General features: G+C 41.8%; 1 protein-coding gene across 1 annotated transcript in view; it reads right to left on the reverse strand.

Moving 5' to 3' along the window:
* Window positions 1-2,279: 2,279 nt before the first annotated feature.
* The window catches only part of PAXIP1 (PAX interacting protein 1), a 53,706-nt gene continuing 29,152 nt past the window's right edge, over window positions 2,280-26,833 (reverse strand). The window contains exons 15-21 of the mRNA XM_059818786.1: window positions 26,622-26,724; window positions 24,102-24,270; window positions 22,222-22,322; window positions 20,869-21,003; window positions 20,710-20,785; window positions 20,080-20,153; window positions 2,280-2,501 (exon numbers count right to left, since the gene is read on the reverse strand). Of these exons, the coding sequence (XP_059674769.1) occupies window positions 2,280-2,501; window positions 20,080-20,153; window positions 20,710-20,785; window positions 20,869-21,003; window positions 22,222-22,322; window positions 24,102-24,270; window positions 26,622-26,724 (880 nt within the window). The remainder of the gene's footprint in view (window positions 2,502-20,079; window positions 20,154-20,709; window positions 20,786-20,868; window positions 21,004-22,221; window positions 22,323-24,101; window positions 24,271-26,621; window positions 26,725-26,833) is intronic.

Below are 26,833 nucleotides of genomic sequence, written 5' to 3' on the forward strand. Positions count from 1 at the left end.
GGATGCACCTCCCTACTAAGTTTAGCCCTTAATTTTCAAATTTCCTCTGATTTTTGTTAAAAATTCCTGAAAAAAAACATATAATTAAATCAGAAAGAAAGTCTTAAGCCCAGGGTAAAGCAGGGTAGTTACAACTCACTGGCTGCTCTGTAACTTCCCTCACCACGCTAACAGCCAAACAAACAGGTTAAAGACAGCTTCAGCCACAGAATCAGAAAATTTGTCTATTCCACTACAAATAAAAAAGAAGAACTGGAAGAAATCACATGAGAAAGAGAGGGAAACTGGGATGTGGGTTTACTCACATTTTTGGCTAGGCAAGGCTTATGCAATTGTTCTTCGCAGGTGTATGTGTTGATTTTCTTGTCTGTCCTCCTCCCTTCCCCAGCCCTGCCAGCTCCCTGACCCACTGCTCAGTGTTAACGGAGATAACGGTCCCAAAGACACTGAGCTACGAGTTGCGTGAAAACAGGCACCTGCATCAAATGATAGCCTTAAATGTCCTCACTGAAAGACTAAACATTTACTGCACATCTGTGAAGTTGCACATGAGAAAGTCCCTGGAAAGCAGGTGGTGTTTGTTCTGCTGTTTTAGAAACCGTTTCTTTCTCGTGGAGTGAGGAGAGAGATGAGATTAGCTTTTACCTGGCTAAGTACCATCGCTCTAGTTTTCAACAGGAAGGGAAAAGTCAGACAAGTAAATCAAAGTCATGGATGCAATTTCACGTTGGTGCAGAACTGAGATTGCTGGTTCCGTTCATAAACTCCCTCTCCTCACGTCCCAGGCCTTGCACAGATGCAAGGGCTGCTAGCTCATGGTCAGCAGCGCTGGGTAAAGCTCAGGCTTAGCATAAAAGGCTCAAATTCACTGACACATCTCATGCGGTACCCAGCATCCTGGCATGGAGGTTGGTGTCAGTGTTTAGAAAGAGGTTTCTAATCTCAAGATGCTGCTGTGCTGTTGGAGGGGAACTACACGAGGACAGCAGAAGTGACTCAGCCTGTCATCGCTGTCTGCACTTTGTAATTATAATATATAGCACTTTCCTCAAGGAGCCGCACGCACATTAATGAAGTGAGTCTCACACCAGCCCTCCACGGGAAGCGCTGGGAGCCCCATACGACCGCTGGGAAAACTTGCAGAGAGACACAGGCAGGCAAGAAGTCTCAGCTGAGGTTTGAGCAGGGGTTGTGCAGCAGGGATGGGGATGGGATCGGATCCCCCAGCTCCTGCTCCACACTCGCATTGTCGAAGGCAGCCACCGTGCCAGCAGCTCTCAGAAGGCAGTTCAGTCTTCTCAGCTGAAGGCTCAGCACTTCAGCAGGGACCCTCTTCCAAAACACAGCTACTTTGAGTGCCATCCTGGCAAAACTGTAACTGGAAACAACACCAGTTGGTGGAGTCATCGGCACGATTTTTTTTTTTTTTTTTTTTTTCCCCAGCCCTAAAAGTGGCCTGGACTTTTGTGTTTCCTGACCGAGAAACGCCTCACACTGTCTAAGCGCCCTTGGGGCGAGCAAAGTTAGGACGAGGCGCCCTTTCTTACAAGAGAGATGGGCAGGGGGGTGACTCCCGCAAGCGGGTGGCAGTACCACCCCCTCTGCTCTCCCTTGGGAAGGGATTCCCTGGGAATAAACCCCTGGAAGCTGTGGCAGCTGGGATAGGGCGGGAATAATAACTTTCCTCATTCTCAGAAGAGGAAAAACCGGGGGGTAGCACCGTGCCCCGAGCCGTCTCGGGGGGAGACGGGCGGTGCGGGCGGCAGGTGGCAGCAGAGGCCGCGCTGAGCGGCCGCCCGGCCCCGCTGGGCTCCCGCCGCGCTCCCGGCCCCGCTGGGCTCCCTGGCCCCGGGGAGCTTTTCCCGGTAAGACGTGTCTGTCCCGGTAGGACGTGTCGCCAGGGCAGGCACCAGGTCCAGAGGTCAGCAAACAGCTGGAGAGGACCTTGTCACTGGGTTTTCTTTTTTTGCTTTTTCTAAACGCAGTCATTTCTGGGACCAGCCACGCACAGCGGTTTAGGGGATGCACACCCAGACCTCTGTGCTGCTCCCCTGCAGTGAGTCCAGAAGGGCCAACTATTTCAGACATGGACTGTGAAAGCTGGAAGCAAGGAGGATGCAACTGCAAGTTCCCACTGCAATATATCCCACTTTAAAGCTTCTCAGCAGTGAAATGTATTCTGTGTTTTCCCCTCTTCCTTTCTGCATAATATGGTGTTATGCAGTGAAGGTTCCTTGCTGCAGTGTCCCCTGGCGCCTTCGCAGAGGAGGCTGTTGGCCTTAGTTCAGCAGGCATCCATAAAGACACTGCTGTTTCCAGCCCAGGCCTATAATAACTTTTAGACTCTGCAGGTCACCCTTGGTGAGAGGTCCAGGGATCTGGATCCAGGTATCAGCTCTACGTGCTGTGATTTTCTGCCCTTGCTGCACAGCACTGTCTTTTTGAGACCTGAGGTCCAAACAAATTCCAGCACTTCCTATTTCTGTGGCTATTTCAATTTCCTACCACAAAATAAAAAAAAATTTAAAAATTAGTCGAAGTGGGGGTGTAAAGGAAGAGACTTTTTGCTGGTGTTTGTGATCTAAGCTCAAAATGCAGGGACTGCCAAGCATAAATACAGGTTCCTCCCCTAGTGGCATTTTCATGGAGATGACCACAGACCTTAATGACTGATGCGATGAAGAACAATTGACTTTATTATTTATTTTACTGTTACCTTTCTTCCCGAGAAGAAGGTTTGAATTACATTTGGAAGACCCTGTTTAATCTGGCTCCGTTTGCCTCATCGGTGCTAATTTTGGAGCACATCCTTTCCTCTTGTGGGGAATCACCTTCAGCAGCTGCTGTGCACTTCCCAGTTCATCTGAGAGTGCGATCCCATCTGTACTGCGCACAGAGCTGCTGTGCTGTGGGTGTCACAGTGTATACTTTGAATACTAAACAAGCAATAACTCCAGTTAATAAAAAACAATTCTGGGTGACTCTGAAAACCGAAGAGTCCCCTCGCCTCTAGAAACAGGACTACTAAGGGACAAGATACTTGGCAGACAATAATTTTCATTTTCCTTTTTAGGTTGAACGAGTACAATGAGCTTTTTAATTCATTTACATAGAAAGAAGCCAGATGGGCCTGGGTTCAGGTAGCCAGAAGTTTTGAGGAACCAAAACTGACTCTGAAACCCAAATAAAAGCGAACAGCTGCAGTGACCCAGATGCTGCTGTGCCTCAGACGTACAGGGTGGGGGCTCACTTAGAGACTCCAGATGTGAAGTGACTCTGCAAAGATGTAGATAAACAGAATGAATCCACAACTTTTTGAAGACACAAGTGCCAGCCATTCCCAACCCCCCTGGAAAGACTCCTTCATTTTTACTTCAAAGATGCTCGTTCTTGTGAAAGTTGATCTTGTTATTAAAGTCAGCCTTATTTACGGCATAAGCCATAAATTGCAACAGCCTTTATCTTCATTTTCTTCTCTCCTATTTTCATTTTATGTTTGTATTTTGCTAGGAGACTCTGTCCTTGTGGCTGTCAGCATCCTTACAGTTACAAAACTGCTTCCTGAAGCAGAACTGTTTGAAGTTTGAAGTTCTGAAAACATAGTTTAAGGAAACCTTAATGTGACCTGCAGCATCTTCATAAAAGACTGGGAGCAATCTCTTAGGCACCGCAGCAGTACATTTGTAGGGGTAAAATTACATATGAGTATGTTTTTAACGTTTTTATCGTAGCTATATCACACTAGTAAATTGTAGGGTACAAACTGTGTGACAAGACATAATTAGGAGCACTATTTATTTTAATTAAGGTGTATTATTAGATACAGTATTCCAAATCCCCAGAGGTGCAGAAAAAGGTCTCTGAAGGAATGTATGCAAAACATCCTCTCATCGTACGAGAAATCTGCTTCATGTGCTGAATCTCCTGCGCAAAACGTACTCACAGAGGAAAACAATTTAGGAAATATTGCTGTGCTGGTGAACATGAGAATTTCAAGGGGAAAATACTGCTGTAACTCAGGGATTGGATACGTGGCAGAAGAGTCTCGCACCTCTTGACTTAATCCATATTGATGGTGAACAAGCTTTGCTGCTTGGTGACTTGGGGATGTCCCTTGCCGGCTGCAGCTGACCTTCCATTACCTCTGGGCTGGCATCGGGCTGTCACAAAGGGGCAATGCAGGGAAGGTGAGCTCTGCCCACGCGAGGGACGCGTGGACCTGGTCTTGCAGGTGAATGCTCTAGGGCAAAGCCACTCGTGGCTGACCCGGCCATCCGGAGCTCTGTGTTTTGTCCCTTTGAATGCATGTTCCCTATAACGAAGAGGTGTTTTCCAGTGTTTCTTTTCCAGGCTCAGAGAACACAGTTGTGTCTGCACATCTTTCACTGGTGCCAAACAAAAATCCTGCCTAATACAGGCTGAGCTCAGAGCTCAGCTGAAGAGGGTAGACACTGGAAATGGTGGTTTTGGTGTTTTCTGATGTTTCCAGCTGAACAGAAAAACAGATAAAGGCAAAACTTCACACCCCAGAACCTCTCCACCCACCTACATCTGGTTTTCCACCTGCTGAGCCTACCCTGGACACTGCTCCCTGTGTCCTGTCTGGATTACAGAATCACAGAATCACTAAGGTTGGAAAAGACCTATAAGATCATCAAGTCCAACCACAAAAAAAAAAAAAAACCAAAACAACAACAACAAAAAAAAAAAACAAAAAAAACCCCAAAAACAAAACAACAAACACACACACACCCACAAACCACAAAACACACCACAACCCACACCAAAACAACCCACCCACACCACACAGCACCATGCCCATCAAGCCACATCCCACAATGCCACATCCACACGCTCCTTGAATACCTCCAGGGAGGGTGACTCCACCACCTCCCTGGGCAGATTATTGCAGTGTCTCACCACTCTCTCAGCAAAGAAATTTTCCCTAATATCCAGCCTGAACCTCCCCTGGCGCAACCTGAGGCCATTTCCTCTTGTCCTGTCGCTCGTCACTTGGGAGAAGAGACCAACACCCACCTCTCTGCAACCCCCTTTCAGGTAGTTGTAGAGAGTGATAAGGTCTCCCCTCAGCCTCCTCTTCTCCAGGCTGAACAACCCCAGTTCCCTCAGCCGCTCCTCATCAGACTTGTGCTCCAGACCCCTCACCAGCTTTGTTGCCCTTCTCTGGACACGCTCCAGCACCTCAATGTCCTTCTTGGAGTGAGGGGACCAAAACTGAACACAGTATTCGAGGTGTGGCCTCACCAGCGCCGAGTACAGGGGCACGATCACCTCCCTACTCCTGCTGGACACACTATGTCTGATACAGGCCGGGATGGTGTTGGCCTTCTTGGCCACCTGGGCACACTGCTGGCTCATCTTCAGCCGGCTGTCAATCAACACCCCCAGGTCCTTTTCTGCAGGGCAGCTTTCCAGCCACTTGTCCCCAAGCCTGTAGCGTTGCCTGGATTGCAGCAGACATCCCCGGCATTGGCCGGTGTGGTGGCCCCAGGTTTCCTCCCGGTGCCCAGGCTGCTCTCTGCAGCTCCACGGACAAGAGCTCCCAAACCACCCAGTGCAAGGCATCTCCTCAGGCAACACTGCTTTTGTATAAAATGGTACTACAAGACCAGCTTAGCTAAAAAGTCATTTACAAGGAGAGGCAATAGCTGAAAATGGAGCAGTCGCACTGAAGTCTGAACTCGGACAATCTTTCACCCCACAACTCAGATTGCTAAATCCCTGTCTAGAAATCCTAAACCCACAAAAGAGAGGTCTGAAGCAGGGATCAGGAGGAGCCTGGTGTCGCAGCAAACAGGCTGAAGGAGCCTGGCAGGCAGCACCCTCCTTCCACTGTTTCTACAGAGAAGCTGGATCTCACCGTCCTGATTTATTCCCATGATACCTTGCCTTGGAGATACCACACAGGGATGACGAGATTTGTCCTGGAATGCCCTTATACTTGGGGTTTTGAACAATATTTCAGAACCACTAGTCATTTCAAGCCACTTCAGGAAAGTTAAAATAATTAATCACTACCATTTCCATGAGCAGAAAAAAAAATGACAAGAACTATCTCTAGAGAAAGTTTCCATCCCTGAAGACCAGAAGACTGATTCCTGTCTCCTCACAAGCAAGATCAGAAAGAAGAAGATCTCTGAATTTTAATGCACGCTTCTGCATGTGATTAAGCCCATACGAGAAGATGGCAGTGGTGCTGCTGCCTGTATGGACAACTGAAGATTCATGTTTGCAGGGGAAGGAGAGGACAGGCAAAGGTTACAGCAAGATCCAGGGATGTCCTTTACAGTATCTCCTTTGCTCTCAGCACACATGGAAGCAGCATCAACTGCTGCTCCGCTCTGGGTTAATGCAACGACGCATGGCCGGTGCAATCCCACCGCAGCACCACTGCGCCAGCCTGTTTGACATGTTCTTTGGTGTTGATTTATGAGTGGGGAAGAAGGACCTGCCAAGAGGAGCCAGTGAGTCATCCTCTCTGTTGCACTTTCATGTCTATAGTTATTATTTTCTTGCAAACTTTCTATTATTTTCTTGCAAACTTTCTATTATTTTCTTGCAAACATAGATACTGAGGGGTCAGGCTAACCAGCCTAGCGTGAAGTCTCCCTACACCAGACACATGATCTCATGTTATCTTGACTCCCTCACCTTCAAAAGCTGATCTGATTAATTGGACTCAAAAACCACAGGCGTCTACCAGGCAGGTGCCAGAGCCTGGGAGGGAGCCTTGGCTGGATGCAGACTGAGGCAAGGTGATCTTCGGAGTCATCCTCAAGTAAAATAAACAGTAAAACATGGCAGATGAGCTGTTCTCCAGGAGTGCAGCAGTAGCCCAGCCTGGGCAGCTTTTGGTTGTGTGAGAGGCTGCAAAGGGTCAGCAACAAACACTATCAGGGCACAAGCAGGGATTTGTCCCTGGGACCATCTGAAGGTAGCAATTAAGCCCAAAGAAAAGTGATCTGGTAAACAGGAATTATTTTTCTGTGTTATGCTGATGCCATGTTTACCTGCAACGTTCAGCTCATTCCACATTTATTAACGCTAAAACAGGAGTAAAAATGCTTCAATGGTTTTCTCCCTGCTTTTCCCGGGAGGGTTTTTCTAGGGCAAGGGGAATCCCACATATCCCATGAGAGGAGGCTGCTCCTCAGCTCCCCGTCTCCCCGCGCCTCTGGTGTGAGCACATAGTGTTCCTTGTCTCCATCTCCTCCTCTAACGGAGGGACGAAAATCAATCGTATTGAAAAAGGAAAGTCAAATTAACACAGTCCATATTAATGGGCTGCTTATTAAATGGAGAGGAAAGCCTTTTCACAGCAACCTATGCAGACGCACACATCTGCAATTATCTTTTTAAATTCTAAATCAAAGCAAATTAGCAGTCTAGTGCTGAGCAGTAAACATGATTTGATTAGGCATTTCATACCCAGGATACAACAGGATTTTTTTGAAGAACTCAACTACGATCATCAATCCGGCTTTCTCTGGGTTATGAAGAGCTCACCACCCAGCAATGACAGCTCAGCACACAGGGTCAGATTTTCAAAGCTTTCCTTTCAGCCTGGCACTGAGTAGATAACTAAGATTGCAAGAGCTGGCATCTCCGCAGCTCACTGTGCCTTGGGAGGCACCTTTATTGACAACTGCAGCTCCAGCTCCTGGAGTCACCAAGCGCAAGGTCCTGCACCTGGGTTGGGGCAATCTCCAGTATCAGTACAGGCTGGGGAATGAATGGATTGAGAGTAGCCCTGCAGAGAAGGACTTTGGGACACTGGTGGATGAAAAGTTGATGATGAGCTTGCAATGTGCACTTGCAGTCCAGAAAGTCAGTCGTACCCTGGGCTGCATCACAAGAAGCGTGGCCAGCAGGTCGAGGGAGGAGATTCTGCCCCTCTACTCCGCTCTGGTGAGACCCCACCTGCAGTACTGCCTCCAGCTCCGGGGTCCTCAGCACAGGAAAGACACGGACCTGTTGGAGTGGGTCCAGAGGAGGGCCACGAAAATGGTCAGAGGGGTGGAACACCTCTCCTGTGAAGAGGTGAAGAATTTTTTTACACTGAGGGTGGTGAGACACTGGAACAGGTTGCCCAGAGAAGCTGTAGATCCCCCATCATTGGAAGTGTTCAAGGCCAGGTTGGATGCAGCTTTGAGCAACCTAATCTAGTGAAAGATGGCCCTGCCCATGGCAGGGGGGTGGAACTAGATGATCTTTAAAGGTCCCTGTCAACCGAAACCATTCTATGATTCTAATAACACAAATCCCTTAGTTATCTAATTCCCTATTTAAAAGCGTGTTTCTAACCCTGTGCTAACGAGAAAAGCTTAAAAATATGCTTAAAGTTTAAACCCAGAATTAAATGGTAAGTATGTTTTAAATGTCATAAATCTCAAATTAGCCTCTGGATCCTAAGCCCTCTGGTGTGACAATACTGAGCATTGGTGTTCACGTCACTCAAGTGAGCTATGTAATTTCAGGTGGTCCTTGCACAGACAACCCCTTCTGCATGACGCTGCCAGACCAACAGAGAGGACAGGAGGGTCCAGAGGAACTTTATGATGCTTTGTCTGTCACTCAGGTCATGGCTTTGTGCTCAAGAGCTATATGGCAAGCAAACTCAAACATGAGATACAAGGATGTGTCTGTGGGAGACTCAGCATACAAATGTCTCAGCAGCCTATTAGAGTTAAATATACAGCATTAGATATTAATAAATATATTCTTACAGGAGGGACATTTGTGTCCAGCAAACATCGCACACTTGAAGTTGTTGTGATGGTGGATATATAAACAATAAATCTCCATTAATAAACCTGTCGGTAAATGGCTTGCTTCTCACCAGCTTTCAATGTACTCTAAAGGCAAAGCGGGAGGCAAACGACAGGAACACAGTGTTCTGCCAGGCTGCAGAGCCCAAGAAAATCAACAAACAAAATAAACCGGCATTAACAGGCTCATTACAGCCGTGCCAGAGCAAGACTCCACTACTCAGTCTGGTCCCTCCAAGCACTTTTTTTCCATGCCGTCCTAAAGAAAAACCCTCTTGCATTCAGTGCTGCCTTTAAAGCTGAGGGTTTGGCCATGCTTCTGCACGAGCAGCACCAAGTCAAACACAAAGAGCACTCCTGGGAGGAGAGGTGGGGCGTAGGTGGCAGATTGCTGACAGACATGCCGCGATTCCCTTCCTCCTTCCAGAAGGGAGCATCCCTGCCCTTGCTGTGACCACGGAGCCCAAATGATCCGCTTGTTCCTCTTACAAGTCCCAGGACCCCGAAACTACAGTCAGTTTTGCTGAGAAAGCAGCGCACTGGTGTGCCTGTAACAACTACTCTGCAACCCTGTCTTGCCTCTGTCTATTGTCACCTGTTTTTAAAAGGGCCTGGCAGTAACTATTTGTGTAGGAGGAGCAGCATGTTGAGGAGCTGCAAGTAATAATTACGACAGAAACCTTTGCCACATGTGTTAACTAGTAATTTATCACTCAAAGAGGCTGAAGCTGTGGGTGACGGGTGCCAGTGCAGAACTTTCAGACACCAGGAATGTGACTTGACCTACGGTCTGGAAGAGGACGGGTGACAAACACTCAGCCAGGACTGAAAGAACAGCCCACAGCAACAGATCACACTGTAAAGGCTATCAGTATTTTCTGCTATGCAGACACAAGAACTAGCACTGTCACACAGATTCACTGTCCTATCAAAGCAAGTTGCATGTTCTGCATGGTTTACGGGCAGAAGTGAGGCAAGGATTGTTACTCTTTTTTTAATGCTGCTGAGTTATTATTACGAGTTTTCATCCCTGCTGAAATTGGGATTCACTGCAAATTGGCAAAGCGCAGACCTGCAAGAGACAAGGCAGAAACGCAACCAGAGGCCTGGCTCTGCGTGTTTGCAGCCGCAAAACACATTTTGGAAGAAAATTGCCATGATGGGTAACACTAATGGGGAGGACCGAGCAGTGTTAATGCAGGACGGTAGGACTAGATGTCTGTGGTTCTGTCTGTGTTGCTCATTGGTAGGCTGTCCATCTGCTGCTTGGTTACCCTCAGCCTCGGTGCTTTTGATGTGGGTTTAAATTTGGTGATAATCGCAGGAGAGGTCAGTACAGCTACTTCCACGCTTCATGTTAAGTATGTGTTTTCATTCCCCAGTCACTGAAGTAACCTGGGCTTTCTTCACTGGATTCAGCAGCTACAGGGCAAAACCCAGGGAGAGCAATTCAGTCTTTGCTGACATATTAAATTCTCTTTTAATGACACAAATGGGTATATTGCTTTGCTAAAAATCCAGGGAGCCATATTCACCAGGGCAAAGCAAAACAGACCATCTGCAGAAGGAAGCAAAGCAAAGCAGCACTGAGTGCAACAGCTCCTGAAACCTCCTTTGTCATTTCTGAATTTCATAAGCAGAGAAGCCCGGGAATCACGTTTCTTCCACTACGAAATACAACCCAGTGCAAGTTGGGGTTTGGTAAAGGTGTTTTTCAGAGGGGAAGAAATGGAATTAAATTCTTTATAGGTAGAAAAAGAGCTCAGTTTCTGCCTTTATATTTCCCGTGCCATTTTTTTAAGTTTATAGGATGGTGCTATCAAAGCTGTAATTTTCCTGACAGTCCTTTGAAGGAAACACCTCTCCTTATACTTCTGCCCCTCTTTTTTCTTAGCCCTCTCATGCAGAGGATGCTAAAGATGGAAACTGCACCTTCACTTGGTAGGGGCTAGCATGGCTGTTCGCAGCTTGTGTGTGGAGGGTGGGTGACGATTTCTAAAGGTCTGTGTAAGTGAAGGATAAACAATTAACAACATCAGTTAGATCACCTAAATAAATGACTGAACTAGCCTGAAGTGCTGCATGATGTTGTGCCAGCAATTTCATTAGAGGTGCTACAAGAAGTAGCTGGTAGTTAGCAGTTACGCCTAGTACGGTGCTTGAGGAAAAATAAACTTGAAAAGTTTCTCTCCTTACTTGTTCAGAGTTTAGATAAACTGCAAAACTTCTGCATCATTTCAGCACTTACCAAGCGATGCTGCTGCAAAACTGGAAATGTGAAATCCCATTTCAGTTTCCTCACATTGAGCAGGTTTGATTACAGTGGTATAAAATGTTTTGCTTCTGCTTTGTTTTCTCAATTTGTTTCATTCCAATTATTTTATTAGTTGATACTTTAATAATTCCTAATGCCTCCCTAGTCAAAAAGTCCTGAATTACTTTCATCAAAATTGACAGTTTCTCGCAATTTGCTTCAATTTAAATGGAATAATTTACTGATTTGTCAGCTCCCAGAGGCTCCTAGCCTCACAAAATCCCCCGCACACACCTTTTTTGGGAGGAGGATACATTTTCTCCCATTGCTCATAGGCAGTAGCATGAAGTTTCCACTCTTGCTTGGTATTATCCCTGCATCTCTTTCAAAGCAAGCACAGTAGTACTATACCTCCACAGGATGCTCAGCTGTCCAGCTTCAGGCTGATGACCAGTGACTCAGTTCTTCGGAGCCATCCCAGCACCTACTGTCACGTCTCTTGCATTCCCTTATCTTCGTTGACCCAACTATTGAGATCAGTATTTCATTTAGCCCTTATACATTTCTTGGTTCTTAGAAAGACCCTGGGTCTCACATCCATGTGAAAATAGGTTTTATAATGGGTCTGTAAATAGTTTATCATTTGAAATGATCTGCAGAGAGAAGCACCGCAGCTCCAGCCCGTGGGCAGGTTTTGCTCTCTCGCTGTCGTATTCCTCACAAGTCACTGATGCTCCCAGGGGTTCACAAAGACCAGCTCACTGACGTAGGAGAGCAAGTGTGTTGGGAGGGATGATGTCTTTCACTTAATCAGATGGTATCAACAGATAAAATAGAGAAGTTTTCAATCACAAAAGTCTTTCTCCAGGTGCGTACACGATCTGGAGCTTGGCCACTTCGGTCATCCACATCAGCTATCCTAGGAAGAGATACTTGCTCTCCTTGTAAAGCTTTTTCTAGTATTTCTGGGTCATCACAGCTGTAACAGTGCTTCAAAGGGTTTGTTAATATTGGTATTTCACCACCAGGGTAAATGAATGGATATTTGATGGAGCTTGCATTTGATCAATGTGCATTTCAGGTATTTCTCTACCTTACAGCAAAACAAATCAGAGCAGTTTACAAACATTGTTTTCTTCTACCTAACTTCTGTCTCCAAAATCAAAAGAGATACTTCTTTTAATAACTAGACTTTATTATATTGTCTGTTCCACGAAGTAGAAATGCAGTTCACAATAAAATACTTCTTGGCATGGTACGAGAGGAAATGAGGCTGTATCAGTCACTGCTGACCAAGATAGAAAGGCTCTATAAAACAGACACATTAGGACATTCATTGCAAAGAAACTCTGGGGAACTTGCTAGTAAGCAAACCTCTTGATTTCCTCTCCGGAGCTGTGCTATGAGCCCACCTTCATGTGAGGAACAGACAAGCTGAAGAGCACAGGTGGAAATGAGAGCTGCTGCTCACGCTGCAGACAGCATCCTGGAGGGTTTAGAGTCTGATCAGAGGCTGAGGACACAAAATATATTACTTTTAATGCCTTCAGTAGCATTTTTAATATCCTGGATAGTTTATATACTGCGCTGGGTGCTCTGTCAGAAAGGTGGTGGCATTTGGGAGGCTAGGTAAAGCACTCTTCAGCTCAACAAGAGCTAAAGAGTCTGGGAAGTTAAATACATGGCCATTGCAGCCTTCTCTGGACAGAGAGGGAAAAGAAGGCGCCGGAGAGTAAAAGCAGCATGAAATGGGAGGGTAAGAAGCTCTGGACTGACCAACACACTGCATGAGAAGCAAAGATGCTGGTATTGCCAGGGAGATGGGAGTCTCATTCTCACTCAGTCCAGGTCGGGTCAGATACAGGAAAGATGGGTTTGCTGCGTTTGAAACTCTGCTAAAGAGGTGATTTATATACGCCTTGGACCACAGCTCCTCTGAGTTCTCCCCTTAGGTGATGTAAGCTGTAACCGTCAAGCCTCCCAGTAAAGGATGCTGGAAGAGGAAGAATATGTCTGTGTTTTGATTCCTCTTTTCCTCCCAATGCATTTCAGTCACATCTCTGAGGTCTCTCCCCCAGGCTCCCCTCCAGCTGGGCCTAGAGCACAAAAATGCACTCAGCTTTAGTATTTCCATAGCTACAGCAATATGCACGTTTGAACACCGGAGTGAGTTACCACAGAAGGGCTCTGTGGATGCACTTTATGCAGGTGAGACAGAACTACTTCACTGCAGACAAAACGAAGCTGGTTTACTTCACATCTGTCACAGCCTTGGAGCACACAGCCCAGCCAGCACGCTGTAACTTTTTAACCCCTCCTGATTCATCTGCAATTCTGATCTTTCTCCAAGCTGGCCCAGTGGCTCCAGTCCACCTCTCTCCATGCTGGGCTGGAAGCCACCATTGTCACGTGAAAAATCAAACTCTTCTCTACCCTTTTTTTCTCCTTTGAAAATATTTTATTTCTTTAACAGAAGATAGAAAATTCTGAGCAGATTAGAAATACTCGTGTTTTTCTTCAGAGGGTTCTTCCTGGGAAGGCTAACTGCCTCTGCCTGGTCTCTTGGCTGATATACCACTGAGCTCCTCTTCCTCTCTCTGCTCCAGCCTGGTCTTTGGAAGGCTGATGGGCTCCTGCTGCTTTGGGGCCCATGGGTTAACCCTGGCTTCCCAAACGTAGCTGAAACGCAGTTCTTTTCTGACAAAGCCATTTCGCTATCTTCTCTCACAAAGGGATTGTAGGACATAGCCATTGTCCATAAAAACTGTGAGTTTATCAAACGTAAATGTCAAATTCCAAAAGCTATGAAAACGGTGAGGAGGTATCATTATTTAGTAAGATATTTTTAATATCTGGAAAGAGAAACCTCCTGCCCACCAGAAAGGATTGTGCAATTTCCCACAACCCCAATACCCTGAGTTGAATGAAATCAAGTGAGGATCAGCCATTTAAAGCCATAAAGAGCAAGGAGGGAAACCTCTCTTTCACCTCCTTTCTCTTCGATGTAGCTGCTTCGTTTAAAAGTATTTTAGTTGACATGCTAATAAAATTTGACCTCTTGAGCTTAAAATACAATTTTTTTTTTCTTGTTGGCATAGCTTGCTATGAGGAAACATCCTAGGCAGGCCCATTCAAAGCTGTGCCTGATCTGCGGTGCTCCCTGACTACTGTGCTTTCTCCCTGGCAGACACAGCCTGGTCTCCTTCTGACAAAACATTGCTTGAGGATCAGATATTGATAAGGGTGGGAACAATTTTCCAAGCATCACCCACTCTTCAGAATTGTCTGCATACGTACTCCACAGGTTAAAATTCCCTTGGCAGAGCTCCAAGCATCTCCCAAGAGCTCAGACAGTTGCTCTACACTTGGCTTCCTCTAGGGAAAGCTCCTGTGTCCCACTGGGAAAGCTTCTCAAGCATGCCTTTCCCTCGAGAGGGGCCTGGTGTTTTTCAAAGAGACACTGGATTGCTTTTTTTAAGAAAAAGAAGGCACTTTCCTAACCCACTTAGGTGCTAGCATAACCTGCTCTTCATTGAACAAACGGTACACAGATCATATCCCCTCTTCCAAAGAGCTTGGATGGGCTGCGAGCTCATGATGTTGACACTGAAAAATATCATGAGCATCAGAATGAAATGGGTTGGCTAGGTACTGCTTGTGTCAGAGCTGCTGGTCCATGGCCAGTACATGCCACAGCACTAGACAGGCTCAGAGGCATTTGGGAACCATAACTAGAAGGTATTTTTTCTTAAACACTAGCACAGACTCTGAAGATTAAGAAAGCAACAAGAAGAAAATGCCTATAGCCTGCAGTGCTTCCTACAAAATGAATTCTAGCAAAATGAGTAATTTTGGAGAGAGTCTCTCTCAATCTTGCAGCCCTGCAGGTAAAACAAAACACATCTGCAACTTCCTTATTAATATTTTCTGTATTCATTACCACTATTACATAGAAATTCTAGAAAAATTCACCCCTATTAAACCCTGGAGTCATTTGTAAAAGTTCGTTCTCTGAGGGGTCAGCCTGTCTCTTTCCTTGTTTCATTGGTGTGTGCTCTCTTTCTTCTGTTGCCATTCCTTGGCTCCGCTGCTTTGGCATTTCTTCATTCTTGCTGCAAGCAGCATAGGACAGGCAGAAGAAAGGGGAAAGGGAGTGGGCTTTGACAGGCTGTCAAGGTGTGAACTTTGAATTTAGCTAACCTGGGTTTTATTCCCTGCTTCACCATTCCCAGTGCGAATTTCTCTCCGAATCTTAATTTCTATCCATAAAAAGGGTAATTCTTACCTAATGTTACATTTATGTAATCTCCTAGCACCCTGTAAGCCATCATTATATATTTAAACATAAAATATATAAACATCAACAGAGCTGTCTTCTTGTCTACCCTTTTGTCTTGAGATAGGACAAACTAACTAAACTGCACTTAAAAAACGTTTGATGAATTTTTAATAGTAGAGCTGCGCAAAGATTAAAGTTGCACAACCTTCCTAAACACATCCGTTCTGGTGCTTACCTGCTCCACTCAGAGATTTTACACATCTTGAACTGTGCAGTTGATTTTTTTATTCAGGAGTAGCTTCAGCCCGAGTTGAAACTAGCAAGAAATGTGAAAGGCAGTGTGAAAGGCTTCTATAAATACATCAGCAGCAAAAAGAAAAGGAAAAGAAAGAAAAAGGAAAGTCTGCTGCTCAACGCGGCAAGAGACCTGGTGATAAAAGACATGAAAAGGCCAAGGTACCCAGTACATTCTCTTTTCAGTGTTTTGGGCTCCCCCATACAGTAAGACAATGACCTAGTGGAGCAAGTCCAGCAGAAGACTACCAAGACGATTAGGGGGTGTAAGTACGCAATGCACAAGCAGAAGCTGAGAGCTGAGTGTGCTCAGCCTTAAGAACAGAAGGTCTTACCGCTGATTACAACTACCTATTAGGAGGGTAGAACGGATACAAGAGCCAGACTCTTCTTGCAGGTGCATGGGGATGAAATCAGAGTCAACAGCCACTTGTGGAACAATGGAGATTCTGATTAGATAGGAGGATTATTTATTTATTACCTTGAGGGTAGCAAAATACAGAAACAGGATGCCCATGGAGGTTGTGGTATCTCCATCCTTCGAGATACCGAAACCTTGACTGGACTTCCAGAGATCTCTTCCAGTCTCACTTCTACAACTCTGTTCTACAATTCTACTTTATGACTCATCGCAAAGAAAGCTGCAGGGTAATGAGTGGAGACCATGTCTCCCTGACTTCCAGCTGATCCCTAACTGATGGAATGTCTCTGCTATTAGACATGTTCTGTATCTATCTTTAAATAACTGCTGTATCAGGACAGCTTTTCTACAAAGAACATAAGCTTGTACCACGGACCTAATGCTTCTACAAGCAACTAAACAACATGAAAGGTATTTATTTCTTCCTGAGTACCGGAGACAGGATCAAATGGATGCTTCAGTATTACAACCTTCCACTCAAGGAAAAGCATGTTCATAACAGCAATCTAGCATATTTCATCAAACCCTTTCTCTATCAATAATCACATGCACAGTAACATCTGTGCAAGCCAGTTGGCTCTGGACAGCTCCTGTGGTTCTTGAAAGACTATTTCTTGGCAGGTTCTGTTTTTTACTCTAATTGAAAGGTTAATCAAATCAGTCATACTTGTATGTTGGCTAAATCAACACACTGTCTCCACTGATGATGAAACAGATGCATTACCACTCACGTTTCCCACGGGGTTCATTTGTTCCATGATTGCATTTGGTTTTCTTCAAGCTTCTCTGTGCAATATCTGACAGCATTTTGGATAGTTTTCATAAGGAAATTTACCTCTCAGATGCTACTGCATTCACGTGTCTCTTAACGCTAGTAGTCTTTGGCCAAGGTGTTATATATCCTCAACACTGCTTCATTGTGGAAAACATTGACGAAGTTAATCCTAAAAGAGAACTCTTACTGAGGCATAAATGCATTATCGAGTCTAGCAGTTTATGTTGCTGAGGCAGAACCTGCTAACACATTCAAACCTGGTTTCTCTGCCTCTCCTCCCTCAGTGCTGTTTCATTCTGCAGAAAGCTGTTTTAGCAGGTCTTGTTAGCTTTTAGAAACCAGTCCTGCAAATTCATATGCCTTGTGTTTGATTTCATGCACACAGACAGTACCGCTGACATTACATGCATGTATTTCTCTTTGAAACCAGCTTTTACATTTGATACGGCAATTCATCATTTGTAAGGCATACAGAAGAAATGCTGAATGCATGACAAGTAAAAAGTATTTATTCAAGAATTTTTGTGTATCACAACATTTTCAAAAGTCCAAAAGCTACAACAGCTGATACTTGTTTTGAAGGAAGAGGCATCCAAAAACTTTCTGCAACCTGGTAACTAGTAAAGTGAAGAAAGTCTCAAGCCATAGAGAGATTAACACAGATTTAGATAGTTTCAATATTACACATTCTGAAGTGTATTTGAAGGGGAAAAAAAAAGGCGTACTTTTTTCCCCCATTAAAAAAACAGTATTTATGCAATGCATTACTGAAGTTCTTTAGGGTAGGATTCATCTCACCTATTTTCTGTGTTCTAGAAGATGTAGGTAACTAAACTAATTTGCTGAACTGTTAAGAGATGTGGTCTCTGCAGGGGTCTTTAAGTCAGGTTTTAGAGATATTCTCTCCTTCCATTGACAGTAAAGGGAGACCAGACTTGCCAGGTCTACCTGTCTGAACAATTTAAGTCATTTGCACAAGCACTCATCAGCCAACAATTAACTCCCACTGCAGTCCCTCCTCCTTTTTCTACTATTTTTAAAAGTTGAAGCATAAAATCATGTCATCAACTTCCAAACTTAGGTCTCCACATTAAAGACTTTTCTTAATCTATCTTGTAATGAAGAGGAAACTGTATTATGGAGAGCTGAACATCACACTAAGAAAAATCACGTAACTGCCGTTACAAGTAAATGGCATTTGCAGAAAAGTACCATTTTCTCCCACCCTGTACTATACCTTTTTAACCTCCAATACACCTAAAACCATCTTGAGCCAAAGAATAACATTCTCATTTACTACATTTTGTGACCTTACCAAAAGTCACGCTGATAGAAATTTTACCATTCTTGTTATCATCATGTAGCTGACATCTCTATTGTTGACAACAGACATGCCAAATACAGGAGTCAATCAGGATAGCTGAGGAACCCACAGCCAGCAGTAACAGGCAACAGGCGCAGTATTGACCTCTGTGGGACTTCTCTCATTTTGAAATTTACTCCCACTGTGTTCTTACAGCTTGGATTTGTCATTCGTTTAAGCACTTTGTTGAACTGAGGCATGGGAAGAAAGGCAACAGAAATAGTGGTCAAGTATCAGGTGGATTTACATTTTAAGCCATAGCACAAAAGAGAAATTTGAAATTAAAGATTTCTCTGTAGAAAGCTTTGCATAAGCTAAGAAGAGCAGCTTACCTCAGTTTAATGATACTGTATTTGTAAAAGCTTCTCTGTAAAATGGTTCTGCATAAAAATACAAAATGTTTGGGAAAAAAAAGCATGATAAGCTATTGTTTAAAGTATTTTTTTATCTCGTATTTTGAATTGTTCTGTGAACTATTCACAAGGTGCTATAATACACTTGATGCTGTACAGGTATGTGAGTATCTGCAATCCCCAACCAGAGTTTAATGGCTTGCTAAGCACAGAATAAATGCTTTTAGGATAACTTTTTCATCTACTAGAATCTAAACTGATAAAAACGGTGAAGTCAGATTATTAGAACTGTGTCTGTATTAGGAAATACAACTGAATATAGATTTGGGAGACTGTTTTTTAATATTTATTTAGTAAAACTCACTATACAAACAAAAGCTATCACAACAGCGTAATATGCAGGCTTATAGTTTCTCCTTCCTTCAAGCTATTTCTTTGTTGCAGTAAAAACACATATATACATTTACAACAATTTCCCTTTAAAGCACTGGGATTTCATATATTAAAACATACCTGGTAAAATAAGCTTAAAATAAATTTACAATGCTTGGAAAAAGATTTGAGTAATTTACTCTTACCAGAGTGCCATTGTTGCACAGTATTCAAAAAAATGAAACACCACTAAAATATAGAGTAAAACATTTAAAAGTACATTTATTTAAAATGTGGGCAAAATATCAATATAAAAGAAAATAGAGTATAAGAAATAAAAATAAAGTACAAAACATTTTCATCTTCAACATCCATAATTTAATAGATAGCAAGCCCTTTTATTTTTACATCCAAATTACACTTGTGGCTGAAGTACCATCATTTACGTTAAAATGTTTAAAAACGGGCTAATCATGATAGCTAAAGTGGGCTCTTTAAAATGGTAGTATAATACAAAACATAGTAAATTATGTTTCAGCATAATAAAATTACACATCCTAAAAAAGATGCAGTTTATTTTTGCTTTCCTGCTTTAAACTGCTCATCATCCCTAGGAAAACAGCTGGAAAACAGCATCCACAGGAAGTTTTAGTTGCTTTGTACAATGGCTGAACAGCTAGATTTAATGCTCCAAGGACTCCGAAGCAGTAAGGCATTTTACTATCCATCAAGTAAATTTATATGTATGTTTGTTAAGAAAGAACAACTTTAAGAAATGACTGCAAAATAGAACTTAGATAAAAACATGGATGAAGACACAGAACCCTTAGTGGTCCCTCCACTGCATTTATCAAACAGGGTTTATAATCTTCTTCAGTAAAAAGCTATTTTACTCATCTGTAAGTAACTCGTAACAAATATTTTCCTTAGTGACAAGTTTTTTTCCTGTTGCTTTATATTCTACTACTGTTACTTTCTGACAACCCTGCCTCCCACTTCCACTGAAGTATGTTCTATCAGAAAGTAATTCCACTTTGAATTTAAGCTAGGTTTCTGGGTGTTAAACTACCCTCCTTATCAAGTAAACATTACACATCTTAAAAAATTATAAATAATTAGTTCCTTATTAAGAAAAACCTCTAATAAACCACACTTCCCAAAGCAGCAGACAGCCTTTACACAAAAAGGATATGATTCATAATCCAGTGTTTGAGTAAGTACCCCAGTCAGGACAAACTCTGCATTGTGGACATCTGAAAATATGAAAAACGCATACAGTTTACACCCTACAAGGACACTCTTCCTCCTTCTGCATGTACGTCAGGAAGGGCCATTCTGTACCTTTCTGCTCTTCACACAAAGGCATAAGGGAGTATTGCCCCACCACTACCAGGCCCCTACTGTTAGCCATCACACACTTCACACCGCAAATACCAGACTTCCCTGTGCACGTCTTTGTTAATAAATACAGCATGTCTTGGGGTTCTACATTGAAGTAAAAATAGCTGAAGTGAAAGAACCCCGAATCCTTAACTAACTTGATGAATACTGAGACAGTAATCTTGCCTCACGCAGGACTGAAGCCTGAAGTTCAAGTCTACCCTTCCAGGGACCTAGCTATAAATACGTCTATTAGAAATACCTAGCAAACAGCTAGCTCAGATTTCTCCATAGTTTGCAGAATAGACCATGTATTCCTCTACTATTATCTGAAAGCTTCAGAAGATGCCTGTACTTATAAAATAATAATTTTTAAAAAATCAAAATAACAGCTATACTGTTCAAATTACATTGACAGCTTATACATACCTATGCCTCTTGCAAAATATTCTCGACATAAATGAAGGTCATTTTCACAGGAAATCAAGATTATCTCTGGCAAACTCTAAATGAAAGAAACTAACCGTAAGCTCAGAATAACACCGTAAGATATTACCAGTAAATTTTAGAAAGCAATACTCTACATACTTTATTCTGCTTATGTTCCATGAGTTTTCGAAAAGAAGGTTGTTTAGATAATACTTTTCCTCCTGCGCATTCCACAATAGCTTTCATGGTGGAAAGACTGGGACAAATTCCAGGTGTAATATAAAAATATTTTCCCTAAAAAGAGAAAAGAAAGAATAAGAAAAAACATTATTTTGTTAACCGATTTCTGCAACGCATTAAGTTTTATTACCATGTGACTATTCTCTTACACAATCATGGGGCAGGCTTTGTAAGCTGGTGTTAGATATCACAGCTTATGGTAACAAATTCATCAGCTGATGAGTTGCCCTTAATTACCACTGATGTTTTCCCTGGAGGGGCAAACCCACAATTTTTATAGATTTGAACAGCTTAGGTGTGCCTATTTCAACACCTGTAAAATAACAACCAGGAAACCTTAAAATCACCACTGGTTAAACTATGATATAAAAAAAAAAAAGGTAACTGCAGCTTGGTAAAACATATAAGAACAATGCTCCCTGCTTCTTCAAGCTCAGGGACATCTCAAGTGTTGCAAAAGAACTTTCAGCATTTAATTAATAGCCAATTTATTCCTTCCTGACAAAAATTATCCTACTACTTGATTGAGACAGGCGATCAGATCATAAAGTAGATTCTCTCTGTTTACCAGTCAGGAATAAAAAAAAACTTGCTGTTTAGACTGCAAAACTGAGTGAAATGTAGTATTTAGACTTAATATAAGACATAGATTGTTATTCATTACAGGTTGTAAAAATACCCTTTTAGGTGGTTTGCCTCAATGGCGTCTCAAATTCAGTCAGGCTGAAGAATCTCTAGCATCTTGGATCTTCAGATACCTGCCTGCACTGTAACATAATTTTAACCGGAGTCATGAAAACCATCTTTCACCATCCTCAGAAACAGCCTGGTGGTAAGTGCAGTCTTCAAGGAGAATCAGACTAGAACTCCCTGAGGCTGAAGTGTAAACTCACTCTCAGACTCTCATTTTTATGGGCAAATGCTTTGAATACCAGGCTTGTGTTAAAAAAAAAAAAAAAGGCCCCTTCCATAAGTGGCATTTTACAAATAATGGAGCAATGTTCTATGTTTTGTAAGGGAACAAATACTGTTAAGTATACTGAGCATGTTTTGTTCACATCTACAGGATCCAGTCACTGAGAGGGCTTACATCCATCCCAGCAATGCTTAGGCAGGAAGTAGGCATAAAGTAAAAAATAAAATTTTTATCAAATGCTTCACATTATATGCTAGTCTATTTTATTGCCCTCTGCTACAAAAGCTGTGGTCCCAATGCTGAAAAAATTAGGTTGAAAAGCTCCAAGTATTTAAATGCCCTTTTAAACTGCATACCTTGAACAGTGGAGCTACTTGTGCTCTCTTCAGAGACTCCTCTAAACTAAAGCAGAATAGCACCTCAGCTTCAGCATCTCTCAGCACAAAGTTCTGCTCATCTGAAAACGAAAGACTGATGATGTAATCCACAAAAGACCAGAACATCCACATAACCCAGGATCTAATCTGAACAGAAAACGTTGGTGGCAGAGTGACTCTAAATGGTAAACACTCACGAATTTTAACATGATTATAACACTGCCTTTTATTAGGCGCCTTACAAGGATGACCCACAATTACATGGAGAATAAAACTGTGTGTGTATTTTACACTTGTGTATCTAGCACCAATCACTGCCGTATAAAGTCACTTTTTCTAACTTATTGGAGGAGCTTGCAAACTTTTATTTGTTGATTTTCTACAAAAAAGGAGCAGAACGACTAAGTTTAAGTTCAAATCACTGTAACAGCCTATGGGAGCCCAGAAACTGACTTCAACTCCTCACGCAGCCTTAACAGAGCAAACTTCCCATCCGTTTCCCTTGTCCTGTTATTTAGCTGATTTTTCAGTTTTTATTAGGGATAGAATTTCAGTCTTAACTTCATCTTTCCACAAAAAACTATGTCAAACATATTTCTAAATGAGATTTAATTCAAACCCCCGAAGTTTAAAGAACAAAAAGATTTTATATTGAGAACAAGTTGGTCTTTCCAAGGACAATTTTGACAACCTGCAAGAGATGGTGTTGATACTCTTCCATAAAACAAAGAACACCAGTAGGACAATTTTTCTAAAGCCATTGCCTTATTTTCCATCATTGCACTACGTACAAAAGCAAAGACAGCCCATTAGCTACAAATCTACCGAATATCAGTAGACAAGTAAAGTACTTCAAGTCCTAGGTCAAAACAGTCATACTTCTAAATCCCAACCTTCTTTACCTTCTAATAGAAATCAACCCATCTGAAAGCTAAGTTCACTAATGCTGAACCAAGCAAGTTGCCTTCTCCAGATTTATAAAAACGTTTGCTGGTTTATTGGTTAATCATCCGCAGATTTAAGTCTTTGTGATGGTTATGCAGCAATGTTATATATTTGTTCCTTACAAACAAATTATATAAAAAGCATAAAGCAATCATAAAACAGCCTTTAAGATTTTCTTCAGATCCAACATCCTTGTCAAACAGACCAAAACCATTTATTTTATTATTTTCAGCTGTCAACAGAAAAGCAGTGTAAACACAAAGGTGGTATCTTCCAGCACAGCTACAGTACTAGGCTAACTAACTTTAACCATTTAAATGCATTTTTGTATTTCCAACAGTGGCTTAGTGTTTTACAACTTGTATTTTAGAAAAATTACTGAAACCAAAAGTATTTGGGGTTTAAAAAGTAACGTAACGATAGCTAAATATCTGCAAATACCTAAACGAGAAAGAATTACAATGCTTAACAACATCCAACCATTTAATCACCCTAGAGCAAACTTCTAAAGTATTTTTTTTACTTCATTTAACACAAAGAAACTGTATTAAATCAGATGAAAACTAAATGAAACAAAATGTTCTGTTGAAAGAGAACTTAAGAAAAAAATAATACATCATTTCTTCTTACGATAGCTTTACTTAACAATACCAACATAACCTCCTACCTCAAGAGAAATCAAACTAGCTGGTAGCCTATTGTTTAAACGTAACCTGAGTTATGAACCATGCTAGTCAGATTTGCTGGGGACTTAAAATCTCTACTTTCAAAACTGAACTCTTTAGAAAACTGGCAAGAGACACTAAAGTCAGAAGTCAAAACAATGAAGTGTATTTAAATATGCATGCCATCTTCACATACTTAAATCAACAAACCTTATGTTTACTATAGAAGTTGATGCTAGTTTAACTTACCAACAAACTTCTGGCATTTGAAACACTCTTCCAACCACTCTGGAGTTACTATGTGCTTGACTACAGAAATTGCTGTCAGGAACTTGACAGTTCGGGTCACTTTACTGGCAATTAGATGGGTGCATTTCTGGGCAGATTCTGCTACTTCACCTCCAAGGATATACAGTTTCTAAAAGTTGTACAAAACACAAATCAGAACGGAATAGTCCTTTAAAAATTGGAGGAAAAAAAATGAAGAATCATAGCATCACCATCAAATAAAACTAAGCTCCTAATGAAACAGTAAATATAGGAGATTTCTGTATTACAGTCATTCCTAAAGCTCATTAATTTTGACAGAATTTACAGCCACTGAAAATCCAGGTATTTCCAGACATAAATTTCATCTGGCAAGACTGCAAGCTACATTCTGCTTCTGCCATTTTTTGGTTTGGGTTATGGGGTTTTTTAAGCAAGAAAGTAACTGTAAGATAAAAACTGAAATCTTCTTTAAAGTGAAACATGCTTTTATATCTAAGTAAGCAGAAAATTTAATAATTTTGCTCTTTTCTACGGAAGGTATAATATACACTGTAGCTATGGTAAACTTAATTTTGCTAGTCTTTTCTTCAAAACAAAAAGCATCTCATGAAAAACTTGTGTTCTTTAAATGCACTAGCTCCATATGTATTTTTCATTGTACTGAGCAACTATCCATTTTTCCTTGGTTTAAACTACCAAACCTGAACTAACTCATCACAGTTGCTATCTTGTCAGTTGAGACACAAATAATTTTCTGAAGGGACTAGTAATACAACTAATCAACGGGTGAGGCATATCAAATTACCATAGGTGTTAGTTACAAATAAGAGTGCTTCCTCCCATAAAAATTAAAGAATGAAAAAACATTTGGACAACCTTAGTGTTTATGTGCCATGGATTTCTGATTTTCTTTGACAAGCATTTTGTACAAACAAATAAAAAAACCACCAATATGTTTAAGTACAAATCTTGAACATACTAGGGTGATTTTATTACATCAGTCATCAAGAGTCATGAATGCAGGAAGGCCTGCTGGGTGTATTACAAACCCTAAAAGATCTCTGGCATAATAAGGAACAAGTAGGATAGACAGGGACAGTGTTTTAAACTTTTCTTTACTATGCTGGCTTACTTTGATAGTTTGCATAGAGATGATACACAAAAGTATTATTCAATGACACGGAACCTCTCTACTATTTATTTCCTTCAGGGTATGTATAAACACATTGTGAATAGTACTCTTGTACACTTATGAAAGGCAAAAGCTGTTATTTTCATAGTTAATACATGTTCACCTCAAACACTGTATACCTATGAGTGCAGATCTTGCAAGATTTCCATTTTGATGTTCAAGGAACCCTTTGGGCATACTCCATCTCAAGAAGATGAGGAGTATCCAGCCTCAGCTAGGTATCCAAACTTTGAAAGGTCTTGATGGTATCATCACTGCGAAGTTTAGATTCAACTTCACAAGCCTTAAGGCTGAAGTTCATTTTTTATATTTGTGAGCCATAGCTGTTACCAAAACAGATTCTCCATATAATTAACCCAGTACCAACATGACAGAAAATGAGGAGCTGACACTGGAACTTTATGGGATATGCTAAGAAATATTTTACATTCCAAAATATTTAATATCAAGCTTCAAATGCAAACACTTCAAGGGAAAAAAACTCCAAAGTCCAACTACTTTAAAAACAAGTTTAGGTATAATAAAGAAGGTATTAGATATTTTTGAGCACACCAAAGTGATGCATATTTCTAAGAAATGTAGTGGACTCAAACTAAGCCTCATTTACTTTTGATTACGTGGAGCAGGCATCAGTGGCAGGATCTTTCATGTGCTCCTGAGGTCAGCAGTTAAAAAAAAAAAAAACCCCTGTGCCTCAAACATCAGCCAACACGTGAAAAATAACATAAATGAAAAGTTCTTTTAGAACAAATATTTAGTAATGATTAAGGTTCAAGGAATGATTGGATTTTTATGCCATTAAAAGAATGTTACAAAATTATTTAGAGTTAAATTTTGGGACAGATTTATTATGGAACAGAACAAAATCTCCATGGGAACTTATTATCTCACACCTGCCATAAGCTTTGTCATCAGCTTTCTTTGAAGCATTTGGCATTACAGATAGCAACTGCACTAGAAGCATCTTGGGTCTTATCCAGTACAATCATCACTACTTTTCTCACCTAAATATGGTCATGAAGTTTGCTGATTTAAAAACAAACGTGGAAGGGGCTTTCTTGCTTTTTAAAACAATCATACGGAAAGAAAAAACAAGTAGCACAGAAGTATGAAGTAGTTAACTAAAACAGAACAGTTACCAAATAAAACTCATTTCACATAATCTACAGTCTAACCTCAGCCCCAGTAAGAATGGGGTTTTAGCCACTAGATGTATCCTAATCTAGTCTTAGATAGCAAAAAGTCGACATCAAGAAAAATTTTATTGGATGTTTCAATGTAGTTCACAAGAGAAGCATGAAAGTCACCTTAATGTACTGCTGAACTTGCATAGGTTCAAATCCTGTGAAGAGCACCATTGGCGTCAATTCTGGGGTGAGTTTTTTAGTAGGTGGTGGTAGGTCTTCAATCCTACAAAATACATTAAATACAGCAGAATGTGAAGTTTGCGCCCAAAGTTTTTTTATTATTATTTTAAAACCAGAGAAGCACACTCTTGCAACTTTTATCAATGGAAGTA

Source organism: Gavia stellata, chromosome 6 (genome assembly GCF_030936135.1).
Source record: "Gavia stellata isolate bGavSte3 chromosome 6, bGavSte3.hap2, whole genome shotgun sequence".
Taxonomy (NCBI): Eukaryota; Metazoa; Chordata; class Aves; order Gaviiformes; family Gaviidae; genus Gavia; species Gavia stellata.